The sequence below is a fragment of the Mustela erminea genome, chromosome 6, assembly GCF_009829155.1.
Source record: "Mustela erminea isolate mMusErm1 chromosome 6, mMusErm1.Pri, whole genome shotgun sequence".
Classification (NCBI taxonomy): domain Eukaryota; kingdom Metazoa; phylum Chordata; class Mammalia; order Carnivora; family Mustelidae; genus Mustela; species Mustela erminea.
Genome location: NC_045619.1, coordinates 46,390,456 through 46,406,290, shown reverse-complemented (window position 1 = coordinate 46,406,290; position 15,835 = coordinate 46,390,456). Strand labels below are relative to the sequence as shown.

General features: G+C 39.9%; 1 protein-coding gene across 1 annotated transcript in view; it reads right to left on the bottom strand.

The window, feature by feature from the left end:
• Positions 1-15,434, bottom strand: part of PTPRR (protein tyrosine phosphatase receptor type R) — a 238,349-nt gene extending 222,915 nt beyond the window's left edge. Inside the window, exon 1 of the mRNA XM_032347034.1 lies at positions 14,951-15,434. Coding sequence (XP_032202925.1) covers positions 14,951-15,419 — 469 coding nt within the window. The 5' untranslated portion in view covers positions 15,420-15,434. The remainder of the gene's footprint in view (positions 1-14,950) is intronic.
• Positions 15,435-15,835: the final 401 nt, after the last annotated feature.

The following is a 15,835-nucleotide window of genomic DNA, read 5'->3' as shown; positions in this document are numbered from 1 at the left end:
TATGCTCATTCTAAAATTTAAAAAAAAGTCAAGATAAAGAGAATAGCTAAAACAATATTGAAAATGAAAGGAAGACTAATACTGCCCAATTCTAAGACTCACTATAAAGCTACAGCAATCAAGATAGTGTGTATTGGCAAGGAATAGATACAGTTCAATGGAACAAAATAGAGATTCAAAAACAGATGAGACAAAATACACCACTTGATTTTTGAGAAATGCAAAAACAACAGAGAAGGATTGTCTTCTCAAAATGACATTGGAACTGTTGTACATCCATATGCAACAAAATGAACCTTTATCTGAACCCACACCTTACGTAAAAATTAACTCAAAAGAGATCACAGATTAAGTGTATTATTACAACTGAAGAAGGATAGTTGGAAGGCAAGCAGGCAGGGACAATGAGTCCCTGCTCTAAGAGGAAACCACCTTTAAAAGGATTTTACAGCATCCTGAAGGAGCTCTCCTACCTTTCCCATGTGATAGATCGGTGGCAAAAACCAAATTGGATGATAGGCACAGGGAGAATTAATCAGATTAAAGCAGCCCTCCAAGGAGCCCAAAAAACCCACAGACTTAGGAACTCCAGTGGCAACCCTCTCCGGCACCCTCCCTTCTCAGCAGTTTTGTACTATGACTTTACCATCCCTCAACACACCTTCCTCTGCCCAACACTCTGTCTGGTCTGCCTCTTCATTCTTCCAAGCGGCATACCAAGAACCATGGGCACCGATGGAAAAAAAAAATCCTGTAACACAACTTTAAAACTTTTTGAAGATAGGAGAAAATCTTCATTACCTAGGGTTAGGCACAGAGTTCTTAGATAGCACACCAAAATCATAATTTATAAATGAAAAAAAAAAAAAAGATAAACTGGACTGGACCAAAATTTTGAAATTTTTGCTCTGTAAAAGACAGTTGTAAAGAGAATGGAAAGGCAAGCTACAGAGTGGGAGAAAATAATTGTAAACCACATATCCAGCAAAGATGTGTAATCAAAAAATATAAAGAACTCTCAAAACTCAATAGTAAGAAAAAAAGCCAATTTAAAAATGGTTGAACACTTTGTCAAAGAGAATACATAAATGACAAACAGGTACATGAAAATTTGCTCAATCCTATTAGCCAATAAAAAAAATATATATATTAAAATTGTAATGTGATACCACTACCCACCTCTTAGAATTGTTAAAATGAAAAAGACCAACAATTCTCAGTGCTGGAGAGTTTCTGTAGGAACTAGAATTTTCATACTTTGTTGGTTGGAATGCAAAATGGCAAAGCCACTATGGAAACAGTCTGGCACTATCTTATAAAGTTAAACGTACATTTACCAGCAATCCCACTTCTACATACTTACCCTAGAAAAATAAAAACTTATATTCACACAAAAATCTGCAAGCAAATTTTGTGCCAGCTTTAGTCATAATTGGCCCCAAATGGAAACAACTCAAATGTTCTTCAATGCATAAGTGGGTCAACTTTGACACATCTATACTTTGGAATATTACTCATCAATAAAAAATAATGAACTATGTATCCATTCAACTTGCCTGAATCTCAAGGACATTAGGCTGAGTGAAAGAAGACAGTCACAAAACATCACATGCTGTATGATTCCATTATATGACATTCTTGAAAAGATACAAACTATAGCGATGGAAAGCACATCAATGACTATCAGTATTTAGGGGCCAGGGGTGTGGGACATAGCATGAAGGATTTCTAGGGGATGACTGACCTTTTAAGTATTGTGCTAGTAATTACATGAATCTATATATGTGTTAAAATTCATACAACCATACACTCAAAGAAGTCAACAGATTATACTATGTTTTGTAAGCTACTTCTTAACTGAAAACTGTATCAAAGCATCTTCTCTCTGACTGCAAATCTATATAGTTAAAAAATGATGGATAAATTTATAGAAGGTAATTTCAGGGTGTATTTGGGAGAAAGCTAGATTTAAATGGATTGGAAAGTGGGAGATAAAATGGAACAACGTGGACAACTCTTCAAACAGCTTTAGGTGTGATAAGAGAATGACAAGGTCAGTGTATGATCAGGAAAGGAGAGTAGGGTTGAGGGATTTGGTTTTTTCAACATAGGAGAGATTTGAGCACTTTTATTCCTTAGAAGGAAGAGTCAGTTGAGGAGTGGCTGAATATATAGGGGAAAGCAGGTAAGATCTGCTTTCCCTCATGATTGGAGGAGTTGGGATCCACAGTACCGGCACCGGGATGAACCTGGGGTTGGAGGAAGGTATTTCTTCAGCTACAACAGGAGGGAGAGGGTAAGGTGGGAAAATCTGGAATGTGAAGGGATCTGGTGGTAGAGGTTGAACAAATTTTTTTCTGACGGTTTCTCTTTTCTTCCTGTAGAAGGGAAGTCCTCTCGTAAGAGGGAGGACAAGAGAGGAAAGTTGGTAAGCTTCAGGCAAATGGAGAAAGACTGAAACAGTTAATATAAAGACCTGGCAGATAAAGTTGATATGTGTAGGAGGATTCCTCATCTCCACAGAGAACTCAGTCTGTCTCAGTCCAGAAGGGAGAGAGTGTCTCACAGAATGTTTAGTAAACAGCTTGTCAAAGATAGTCATCTGCATTTAAAATGTAAGTACTTTGACCACAGAACCAACATTTAACATGCGAATAGCCAGTTTTGATGGTCATAAAATTCCATGATTTAAATTTCATTTTGGACAGACCTTGGTAATCTTTGAAGAAATCTTTAAGAGAGAGGAATGGATGAAATTACAACATTAAGTTAGAGTATGTTATGATTCAATAGTTCAGATTCAGTGTTGGTAATTCGTAAATTGCACATGGTAGAATGGCCTTGCCTGCACCATCTCAGGATAAACCCTTGTATAGCAAATGCTTAAATCAGAGTCAGTAACTTGTGAAAGGAACAAAAGGATGAAGCCATGTTCTCTAGAGACCTGAAAAGGTGAACAATCGAAAAAAGGCAACTTCGTTCTCTGATCATTCTGTGAAAGGATAATCATTGTTTCTAAACCATTGCCAACACTTTTGTCTCTAGAAAGTAGATATAAATGGACAACATCAGGGAAGTCCCCTGGGAATTTCTACAAGAGAAACGATGAGGCTCTCCTTTGATTTGTAAATGCCTCTCAGAAAAAGTTAAAAATACACAGGAGTACTAGCAAAAGCTTATCTAGCAGATGCTATTAATAGTAGTCAGAAAGAAAAGAAATACTTTTTTAAAAAAGCAATGGTCTAGGAGGTAAGGGACCTAGAGTCTAGTGCAAGACATCCTTCACCACCACAATCTATGTGAACTTGAGTAAGTCTCCTCACAGCTTAGCCTCAGTTTCCCATCAGAGAATCAAAGTGGTTCTTGTAGATCTACAGCTAGATTACCATGTGCTGGGCTTCAAGAAAAGAGAAGTCCCAATTCAATTGGATTTTGCCTGATGCTGATTTTTTTCTAAAGAGATACATTTTTCCATAACCACAATAAACAAGTACACTTATTTTTCCACACGGAAAATTAAAAAGTTACAGGTAAAGCTTCACAGTTATACTCACTTTTCTAATTTCTTCTGATTTAATGAAATATTATTATGATGATTTTGCTTCATGTAGGACAGCTAAGATTGCTAGTAGCATCCAGTTCTCCTTGATTGACTCTGCTTTCCTCCATATATCTTTTCATCAAAGCTCTTGTTGCATCTTCAAACCCCTTCCTTACAGAGCACAACTTACATGTTACACAATATAGAGACAGTGACCCTTTGTAATCTATTACTTTGTATCCTCTGAAATGTGTGATTTTTTTTACCTTTCTTTTAAAGACAACAAATGTCCAGACTTTGTGTAAGTTCCAGTTTATAATGTTTTATTACGATTTAGAATTTTTCCAAAAAGAACAAAATTGCATACATAGCATAAACACGCATGTATCAGAAGGACTCAAAAGGTTGTTTCTCACTTTCTTCACTTTCTGTTTCCGGGCAGTAGGTATGTCATTCAGCTCTCACCACCGTTCTTTCCAAATGTCCAATGTATACTATGACTAACAACTACTTTTCTCTGGGTCTAATCAATTAGATGAATAGACCAAGTACAATAAGAGACCCTTTGGGAACAATCCTTAAAGGGGCAGGGATTTCCAGAAACAACATCCTTGGATGTAAGGAGGTTAATATTAAAAATATTCTTGCAGTTGTTTTGTAATTCCAATGGTAATGGTTAACACAAGATGCCACCATAGTACTCATCTCCAGCTATAAAGACCCACAGTAACAGCCCTGAATCTTCCTGAAGAATACTGCGGGCTTCCTGACATGTGATAACTGAGGTCGGTTAGGATAACATCCCAGTTGTAACATATGACCAACCCTACGGTCTTTTAATAGAAAGTTACATGGAAAGAGTCCATTATGGCTGTATCTGTGCCACCAGTTTTATAAAATTCAGTTTGTGTGTCTTAGTTACATTCTAACGACATACATATATGTATGTATGTATATATTTATAGATACAAACATTTGTTTTGTTTTATATCCTGACAACAAACAACCAACTGGACTAAAAAAGAGTTCCATCTTCAAATGAGCAATTATAAAGAGCAAAAAAAAAAAAAATAACGAGAAATGAGAGTTTCTGCAAGATAGTGATTGAATTTATAAAAACTGTAAACCAATAAGGCCGTCTGCCCCCAGAAGACTTGGAGGAGCTTGTCATGGAAGCAACAGCTCCTTCCAGGAATGGTTTTCCTAAAATCTAGTCTGTGCACTGGTTTCTAGGATGTGAAAACATAACCCCACAAGGAAGTGCTGGGTCATTCTCTAAGACTATTTAGATGTTTCATATGTTTGGCCAGTGATGTATCTAGCATATCTGTAAGAAGAAAATTTTTTAAATACTAAAGTCATTAGTCTATTTTCATAGGGTTGGCTCTATTCTTTTCTATATAGAAGAGGAACGGAACTGTACAAGAAGAAGGAATGATTTTAATTAAAGCTTCTTATAAACTTTTTCTGCATATTTATTGATATAAACACTCCTTCACATTTCTTCAAATATTCCATTAGAAAATGTAGTTCTTATTCCCACTTCTAACCCATTGTAACCACTTACTTCTTCTTATTTATCTTATCTACCCAACATTGAGCTATGCAATGGCAAGCTCTATTCAGGGGTCACAGAAGTGCCTGTCATTTTTTTATTTTTTTATTTTTTAAGATTTTTATTTATTTGACAGAGAGAGCACAAGTAGGCAGAGTGGCAGGTAGAGGGAGAGGAAGAAGAAACAGGCTCCCCACTGAGCAGTGACCCGATGTAGGGCTCCATCCCAAGACCGCGGGATCATGACCTGAGCCCAAGGCAGCCGCTTAACCAACTGAGCCACCCAGGCGCCCCTAGAAATGACTGTCATTTCAGGAAAAATCCACTGGGCGCCACGTGCCGGTGGCAAAATTAAAATGAGCGAGTTTCATGTTTCTTGATCTCTGCCCAGCTTTAATCAAGTTATTTTTCATCTGATAAGTATATGTTACAGAGTGGAACATAATACAATTAGGATAGTACCCTTTGGGACAATGTGACTAGACAGAAGTCATAAGGAAGGGATGGGGTCGAGAGCACTGGACTCAGACTCTGCCGGAGGAAGTGAGATTTATGTCAGTTCAGATAGAAGCAGTCAGATGCCCCCCAGTTCCTGAAGAACTGAGCTCAAGGATGTTTGCAGGGGAGGTCCACAGGAGTGAGTACCACTATCTCTTAAATTCTATACCGCCATTAAGAGAAGAACTTCATCAAGATATGCTCTCTGGGGAAACGCTGAAGCAGAGACAAATGACTTGTGGCTGGAAAGCTGAGAAATACTAGCCTTTGCAGAAATCGTAGGAATTGAGTTCCACATGCACTTACTGAGTAATGAAGCAGGACATTTGTAAAATCTTCCCTACTTCACTTGTTATACAAACAACTAAAATGTTATTTATGTATCGTTATGGAGATTATAAACTATTTCTTCATTTTTTAAAAAGATTTTATTTGTTTAGAGAGAGAGTGTGTGTGTGCTCGTGAGTGTGGGAGAGGGGCAGAGGGAAAGCAAGAGGGAATAGCAAGCAGACTTCCGCTGAGCAAGGAGCCCGAAGTGTTCCACCTTGCAACCCTGAGATCATGACCTGAGCAGAAACCAGGAGTCCATACTTAACCGACTGAGCCTCCCCTGTGCCCCATTTCCATCATTTTTATAGTAGAGTTCTCCAGATAACTTGAAAACTGGGATCCAATGGCAAAACAAAGAAAAAATAAGTATTTCAAGAATAATTTTCACAGATTAAGAATTATGTTAAAACATAGCAAAATGAACATTAGAAAACACAAAAATTAAAATACTGTCATAGTAATGATATTACAGAGAGGTAAATGCCTGGATATCAGGACAGGAGAAAAGTGAGAAAGGAGGTCGTCAGTGGCCACTTGGAGAGATCCCCGCCCTGGTCTCCTCTGCCTGCATTTAGGGATTTGGAGAGCACTTGGTAGGCCCCTAAGTCCACACTTCCATTCCATTCTGTCTTAGTCCTTTCCTTCAGCATTTGAAATTAACATCACTGGTCTAACGCACTGCTCTGTCATACTTCATTGAAAAATGAACACCTTCTAGGGAAGGACCATGTAATTAACAGCTATTCTTACCTGGAGTAGAAAGTACTCCCAGATACCTGTTAGCCATTTGTCCCCTGACCTCTCCTACCCCTAATCTTACGTGGCACTTACTAAGACAGTGCAATTTACATACATTATCCTGTTTAACACACAACAATAACTCTATGGTTGTATAGGATGTAACCTCCCTTCTAAAAAGAATAAATTTAAAAAATAAATAATAAAAATAAAGAGAAAGTTGAGGCTTAGAAGGATTAAGTAACTTGCCCTAAGTTTACAGAGCTGGAAAGTGATCATGTGTGGACTGGAGACCTGTCACAACATCCGTGCTCTTAACTACTACAGTGTTCTGCTAAAGGTTGTCTAAAAATACGGCATTCCCTCCCCCCTTTATTTCAATTTTCTCTTAACTCCTCTCCTTAAGCTATTTCATTTTCTTCCAGGGAGAATAAAAATACATAGTCTTGACAACAAGGCCAAGAAAGGAAATTGCTTATAACTTAAAACCACACCTTCATATTGATGGGTTGATGGCCTTTCAAACTAACACTCCATCTTATGTTCGGCCCTCTTTGATTTGGGCATCTTTCCCAATAACCTAGGGATGGGAGTTACGATAGTGTTTGATTTCCCCGCCAGGGTCCATCAGCAGTTGGGGCGTTACTACAGTTGCTCTGCACCCGCCTCTACAGCCCCGTGAGACACTCTCACTCCATGTTCATTTTGTGCTCCTTTCCAAGGAGAGTAGTTTAGAGCTGCCTTAATCCATTCTGCACATTTAAATCAGGGTGTGGACACTGCTTCAGGTCTGAACTAGGGAAAAAATAATTCATGTCCTCCCTGAACTTGGCATTTACTCCAGTGCAATTAAACATACTGATCTAGATTGCTGCATCATGTAAACAGTTACTTTTCCTTTGGTTTTGGTCCATGTGCCTGCAATTTTAACAGACACCAACATCTTCATAACTTGAAATCAAATGAGATTTGATTATGAGGAAAGTCTCAGTAGCCTTACGAGTAAAAACATTATTTAAAAGGGAAGTGCTAATAATGTTTACAATATAAATTTGCTAATTGTCGTTCTGTGGCAAATATCATCGCTATAACAGACACTTTATGGTGATGTTATTTGAGAAAAAGGAATTAGGACATTTGCTCTTAAAATAATAATTTACTGTTAAGTATTTTTTTCAAAGCTATTAAAATCTTTTATGCTGGGAAATATCAATGTAACTCTGAGTGTGTCAGCATTTGTAAGTGCCTTAAAAATGAAGAATGCACTTATAGGCCAAGTAGGATCTTTCAAAATCCCCTTTTAAAGGGAAAAATGGCTTTCTCTACCTTTTTAATTTGACTTTGTAAACAGATTTAAAAGATTTAACAATAAACTTACCATAAAACACAACATCCATGTAATCATTAGTACTAATGGCAATAAATGGGTTATGATGTGTGATCCCATCATCTTATAAAACATGACTTTTTATAATTCATAAACTAGTCTCCATTCTTCAGATATAAGTATGTCTCCCTTTAGGTGTAGTGTTTTTCTATCAGAAAAAAAATGTGTCGTATCCCAAAACTTTATGGTTCTATAAACACTTTGTCTACACATAAAAAGAGAGAAGGAAATGTATACAACCATTCGAATATTCCCAAATTTTCTGTGATGGTTTGTTTTTTTGTTTGGGGGAGGGAAGGAGAATTGGATTACTGGGGGTCTTGATATATTATACCCACTGATTCATATTCCCACCTGATTATAAATGGGTAAGTGGCTCATATTTGCTGTTCCAAGAGAGATGATGACCAGTCAGCAATCAGAGGTCAGAGTTCTGGGTCTATTCCTTAGCCACAGCTATCATGCTATGTATCATATGTAATTCCTTGATCTAAAATAAAGACATTCACCTTATCCCCATCCCTCTAATACTAGAAACTCGTATAGCAATTTCTAACTAGGCGAAGGTTGATACACAACTCCACTACAACTATCGTCATGCCCATGGTGCACAAACTTATCCTAGAGACTATGTTTAAATGAAAGCTTTTCTGCCCCATTTTCATTTCTCTGTAACCAATACAAGTAAATTGGATTGAGGAAGCAGTAGCAAAATCAATTCTACTCTTTACGGTTATGAAGATGAGCTGTAATCTCTTCATCAATGTAATTTAATTTGTTAGAATTTATTTTGCCTAATACATCCGGAATATATTTATTCATTCATTGAACATTTATTGATGGCATAAGAGGCAACAAGTACAGTTCCAGGAAATGGAATTAGGAAAGACCTGAGAGTAGAAGACTCTGCCCTGTTAATGAGTTTGAGTTTTATTTTAAAAAAGAAGGAAATAACTATATTAAAGAATTTTATAAGGGAAGAACATGAGCAGGTCTTTTTTGTTTTTAGAGTTTTACTTCTGGCATTTTCATGAGGGATGGATTTGATAAGAGGATCATAACGTAAGTTACTATATGAGAAATAAGGCAGGGATGAAAGCAGCAAAGAAGGGGTCCAAGATGAGTTAACAGTTTCAGGCTTGCGTGATTGTGGGGGATCTTAGTGTTATTCACAATAATAGGAAATATAGAAAAAAGAGCAATTGTGACAGTTATGCTGAGTAGAACAGATAAATATAAGATGATCATGGGATATCTGGTAACCCCTTGGGAGATTGTACAGAGAGGGACATAAAAGGTGGCGCATAACAATCTGAGGGTTTTGGAGGGGTGGGGGGTGAGGGGTTGGGTGAGCCTGGTGGTGGGTATTATGGAGGGCAGGTATTGCATGGAGCACTGGATGTGGTGCATAAACAATGAATTCTGGAACACTGAAAAGAAATTTAAAAAATAATAAAAACTTTTAAAAAAGGCAGCGCATAAACTCTAGAAAGCACGAACCATAATAAACACTACTCAGTGGAAGACCTAACAGTACAAACTGAGGGATGGCTGGAGAAATAAGAGGGAAGCCAAGAAGCAGTAGTTATCCAGTGGAAATCAGTGAGGAGAACTTTCAAAATCAGAAAGAGAGAAAATTGAATAAATGCCATAAGAAAATATTCACTGGTAAAAAAAAGATATATTACTTACTTTCAAAATCTCACAAACTGGGAGATAGGATGAGGACCAAGTTGGTAGAAAAATAGATGAGAAAGAAAAAAGAGAAGGCCAAGTGTGGACAATGCCTTCCAGAATTTTTACAAGGCACTACGCAGGGTATGGTCTCCAATAGAACATGTAATCTCCAAGGTGATAGGAGTGTGTGATGTTCAGCATACATATAGGTGTGCCTCCTATGTGCCAAAGAAGAAGATAGGTTTGTCCAAGGGCTTTATATCCTTCTTGTGAATTAGCTGTATGAATCCTTTTATGTCACTACAGCCATTCCTATATGTACGTATAAGGCATTTCACTAAGAACTGAAAATATAATGAACCAGCCAGGCATCTGAGCTGTACAGCATCTGGCAATCAATTCGGACTCTGCCACTGAGTTGATCTGTAGTTCTGGTCTCTAGCAAGCCCGTTCCATGCTGTCCTTAAGTTCACAATGGTAGAAAAGTCTGTTTGGGACAGTATGTTTCCTGGGCATGTGAGCTCCTAGGGAGAAACCTGAGTTTTAGATAAATGAGCTCTGTTGAAGTCCATTCTAGCAGTAGCTAAGTTGACTAAGTGTGTCTTGCATGGGTGCCAAGAAGAAATTAAATGTAAAAGTGGGAGACCAGAAACGTCACTGTGTTGTTTCTATTTATTCAATGTATCTTTTTAAATCTTTAGTAGCCTTTATGCCAGGCACTGTCCCAGGTGCTAGGCTGGGCAAGATCTGCAACAGACACAGCAGTAAACAACAAAACAGACAAACATCTGTGCCCTTCCAGGAGCTTACATTTCAACGGGAAAAGGGGAAACCACAATAAACAGAGCAAGAAAGTTAAATACATGAAACGGAAGTTGGTGAAAAACCTCTGGGAAAAAAGTAAAGCAGGAAGAGATATTGTAGTTTGGGGGGGGGGGAAGAAGATGAAATATTAAATAGGATAGTCGGTGAGGACCTCCCTGAGAAAGTTACATTTGAGTAAGAGCCTAAAATTAATGGATTAAGCCATGGAGATACTGGGGGAAAGAGTGTTTCAGGCAAAGGAGAAAGCAAAACAGATGAGGGCAGCAAGTCCCTGGAATTTTCTTAGAACGCAAGGAGACCAATATAGCTGGAGAGAGACAAAAAAGAATAAAGTGATGAGAGATGATATCATAAAGATAATGGGGGAAGAGAACACGATGGAACCTGGGCTAGTGTAAGGATTGTGTTGAGTGATTTTGACCAAGAAAACGGATTCTGTGGAATTCACTGAGAGAAGACATCTTGGAATCTTCAAGAACAACATATTATTTTCCTATCCATCAGTCTACCCTTCCTTTTGAGGGTGATGTTTCTGCAAATGACTTCCCTGATCCTCTTGGCCTCACCATAGAAATCCTTCTTTCTCAAAGACTAGAAAACTTGGCTCTGCATTTCTCTGAGAGAGAAGGTGCGTCTTCAGAAGATACAGCAAAGGCAGTCTTTGTGCCATCCAGAATGCTCAATAGGAAGAAAAATGTGAAAATTGGAAAGAACCTTGTCCAAAGATTAGGCAGAGAGTAATGCACTGAAATCACATTCTGTGTGTTTTAGCAAAACATCCACTAGAAAAAAATAAGGCTTTTACATGAGAATTTTCAAGATATTCCAAGACCTTCACTCCTTTGCAACTAAAATACTACCCAATAAATATATCATCTCCTGAAACAGAATATCATTCTTCGGTTAAAGAAAGAGAAAAAAAAAACACTGAAGGAAAGAAACTTTTGGTGGCTCTTGGGGTACCATCAATATTATTGGGGCACACCTTCTTGGATATTCCTGAAGCAGTATTTGCAATTGAAGTTTATGTATTACATTGGTTCACAGAAGGACTAAAGAATGAGGATAGCTAGGGGAGCATGGGTAGCTCAATAGGTTAGGTACCTGATTCATGATTCTATTTCAAGTCATGATCTCAGGGGATGGGACTGAGTCCTGCACGGGGCTCTGTGCTCTGTGGGGGAGTTTGCTGGAGATTCTCTCTCTCTCACTCTTTCTCCCTCTGTCCCTCCCCGTTCCCCCCTTTCCTCTCAAATAAATAAATCTTTTTAAAAAAATGGGAACAGCTAGGTAAAAAAGCTTTGACACCACTAACTCAATGGTGGCCTTTCCTATTGGAACCAGTATATGATTTCATATAGTATACAGTCACAGGTCTGAAAACATGGGCTTTCATCCTGTCTAGGCTGTTAACTGGCTCTTTACTATTTAAAGTAAATACTGTGTACATTTACTGGCACTTAGTTTTCTTTTTCCTTACCAGAATAGTAAGCATGTGGATGGACAGTAACTACAACTTTCCTTGTTAGGGAGATCTATGAAAATGAGCTGCCCTGGGAAGAGATGAGTCCAGGTTATTGAACAAGCTCTATGCTCAGTAATTTATTAGGATCAATTTACCCTGAGATGTTAATTACACAGTATTGTACCCCCTTCCTCTTTTTGTTCTCATAGACATTACAAACAGACCACAGTACTTTTCCCTACCGAGACCACTGATCAAGGCTGATCACTATTTGTTTATTTGCTTGCTTGCTTATTATTATTTTGCTTATTTATTTGCTTGCTTATTTTGCCCAGTATCTTGGGCAATCACGACCAAATAATTGGAGATGGCACTCAAGTTGAAAACAATCTGCTATCTCATCATTAGCAGAATGATCATCTGTAAGACAACCGTTCCTAGTATAACTGAGAAGAGCACTCACATTCCGTCAACCAATTTCTCCCATCCCTAAAGGGTTCCAGCATGTCATCATTTCCACCCGCACAAAGTAGTTGCTGGCACCCTGAGCATAACCAAAATGGACCTATTAGCTTTTCAGTAAAGAGGACCAGAAAGATAGAATTCATTCCGCTTCTTTATGAAGCCCGCTTCTATCCTGAGAGGAGTCTTCTGTAAAAGAAGCAAACTCAGATATTCAACAAGTAGCAAAATCAATGACTTCTTGATCTTCGTTCTCCCACACACTCACTTTCTCATTACCCAAATCTACAGGAGCTTAGATCAAAAAGTATGTATTTGTTTCAGTTCCAGTGAAAAGTCCTAACAATGTTATTAAATAGCTGTGATGAATTTTAATCTGATGACAGCTTGTGACCCACAAATTGCTGTTTAAAATTAAAATGCATTCAAAATGAAACTGGCAAGAAAACCACAATATTAAACTTGCAATCTGCTGTGAAAAAACACCTATCAAAAGCATGATATTAAATATGAATATGATTAATTTCCATATAACATCTTGCGATTGAAATCTGAAAATGATAGCCCATCACTGCACTGCCTTATTAATTTCAAATTGGATGAACATTTTTTTTTTTTCAAATTAAGAAATCAAAGTCGAGATGGATTGGTTTGTCTTTGGTAATACACACTTTGGCAGAGCTCCAGGTATAACCTAGGGCTATAGACTTCTAGGTTTCTCCTTTGATGAACAAAAGTTCTCATTTTCCTCATCCCAAATGTTCACTTTCAGTAAATTTAGAAATGATTTCCACCTGCTTAGTTTTCAGTTTAATTACAACTTTTAAGCTATAATTATTCAAGATATATTAAATGGAATCTTTAGAATGTCTTATACATTAGTTTAAAAAAAAATTACACTGACATTTTTGACAGATCAGCTAAATCATTCCTAAACTTGTAAGAATCGAGGCTTTAATTTTTTTTTTTTGCAATGGATGTTTAGTGCTACCATTAAGCATAATAATGTAAATAAAATTCAACCTAATGTGTATTTTTTCATTCCAAATTTCAAAACTTAAAGAAGTGCATATGGTAATAAAATGATGCATTTACAGCTGCTTGTAAATAATTTAATGACCAAGTCATAGCTATTTGCTACTTTTCAAAAGGTACCAAAAAACTATTGAAAATTTCACCATAAAACATCATAGTTATAAGAATTAACACGTGTACTTAATTATAGACTTAATATTTCTGTGCATGACTTGTTCAATCCACTAAAATAGCATGGGCTAGAAATAAGAAAGTACCATATTTCACTCTCATTACTGCACACATAGAAAAGGAACTCACCCACTCCTTTTGAAAAGAGACCACAAGAATTGTAATTTTGCAGCCATTATTTTTATTCATTATCCCTGGGGCATAATACATGCTCAATAAATGTGAGCTGCAGGAATGAATGAATGTGTGACTGGGTGACAAGCAAATGGATAAAATATCTAATCTTTGCTTGCTACAGGGCTACTGCACGGACAACTGCTGTCGCAGTAGGGTGCCTAAAATCTCTGCCATATTCTATTTTGGTACGTGTGTGTAAAAATGATAAAGGATTCCGTCCAGCAAGTCCTTGCATTACACAGAGGCTGCGTGTATCCAAAAAAGCAGGATCTGTAGTGACATTGCATATAAAATTCCCCAGGTACTCCCTAAGGTTTACTCCCATTCGAAATCTAATATCGGTTCTGATACCAAATATATTTATATTTGGGCGCAATCTCACTGTCACTCTTGGCTAGTCCTCACCAAATCTGTCCCAGGGACAGTGCCTACCCCGGGGGGTTGCCAGCCTTAAAACTGTGACTGGGTTTTTGTTGGGTGCCCTCGGACGCTGACCACGATGCTGAAAGCGAAGTGAGGGTCCTATTTTAAACCTTTCCTCCCTCTTATTGGCTTAGAAAATTCGAGTGACAAGAGCAGGGGCCAAAGGAACCTGGAGCGGCATCATTAACGTGAACCATGTATTTCGATCTTTTGGGCGGAGATGAGGTCCTTCAGGTTGTAGCCAATGCATCTCTGTGAGCTCTCGCTAAACCCAGACACCTTACGGATGTAGCCGCTGCAGTAGAAAAGGTTACATCCAGCAGGATGTCTTGTCTGTCTCCTGAAAAACTGGCAGTCAAGTGCATAGCCTAGAAACAGGATCAGGGAGTCTAGATGCAGGGGAAAGGAGGGGGAACCAAACCTGTGCTCCTATTGACAATGTTCACTATGATTCGTACGAGGTAAGGACAAATCAAGAGCCGGTTTTAGCTTAAGTTTTCAGCCTCAGTCTTCCAACAGGTGCACAAACTCCCTCACCCCTTGCCCGTCAGTACTGTCCTGCTTTCTACGGCTTCCTCGGCGAGGCAAGCTTTTCCTAGAGTCCTCAAGCATGTGCAGTTTCCCAGCTCATCCACAGCTCCGGCTCTGCGCCCCGCAAGCCCTTACCTGCAGCGTGAAGATTCAGAAGCAGGCACAGCGCGGGGAAGCCGACCGCGGTCCGCATAGTGTTCGCACGGAGCGGTGGAGGAGGAACTCCGCCGCGACCCCACTTCAGGCAAAGTGTGCCTAGAAAGAGCCACCACCGAGGGTCTTCTGGTCTCCGGGTTTCATTCTCGGGTCCTGGCTGGGTTGGCAGAGCGGTCTGTGGCGCTGGGCGCCGGCAGAAGCCAGCACCGGCTTCGCCTCCCGAAGAGATGGAGAGAGGAAGAGGAGGAGGAGGAGGAGGAGGCGGTGGCTGGGAGGGGGGCGGAGCAGGGCAGGGGCGAGGCGCTCGGAGGCGGCTACTGCTCGGCCTTCTGCAAGCCCGCAGCCGCGGCGGCGAAGGCGGGGTGGACTCCCGCGCCAGTCCCGGAGCCCTCCGCGCGGGGCCAGCGCCGCGCCACCAGCCGCCAGACGCGCCGCGCCTACTGAGCATGCCCGGCGCTGGCCCTCGCGCCGCACGGAGTTTCGAAGTGAAATTCCACCTCTCCGGGTCTTCGCGGCGGCTGCGAGGGGGGCAGGCTCCTCGGCGGGGGGCTGCCTCCTCGGCGGGGGGCAGGCTCCTCGGCGGGGGGCTGCCTCCTCGGCGGGGGGCAAGCTCCTCTGCTGTTGCTCGGAAGGGTCTGTCCACGACTTGGGGGTGGGTTGGAGGGGGGGATCGAGGAAGGCCTGACCCGAGGAAGCAGAGGCCCTCAAGACCCACCCTACCCTTTCACCTCCACGTGGACAGAGCTCATGGCTGGCGAAGAGTGACCCGCTTCCTGGGGCTGCCTGCAGGAGGAGTCGTCCGTGGTATCCTCCGCTTGCTGAGCCTGCTGAGCACGGAGGGTTGCCTGGGAAAGCTTCCCAAAG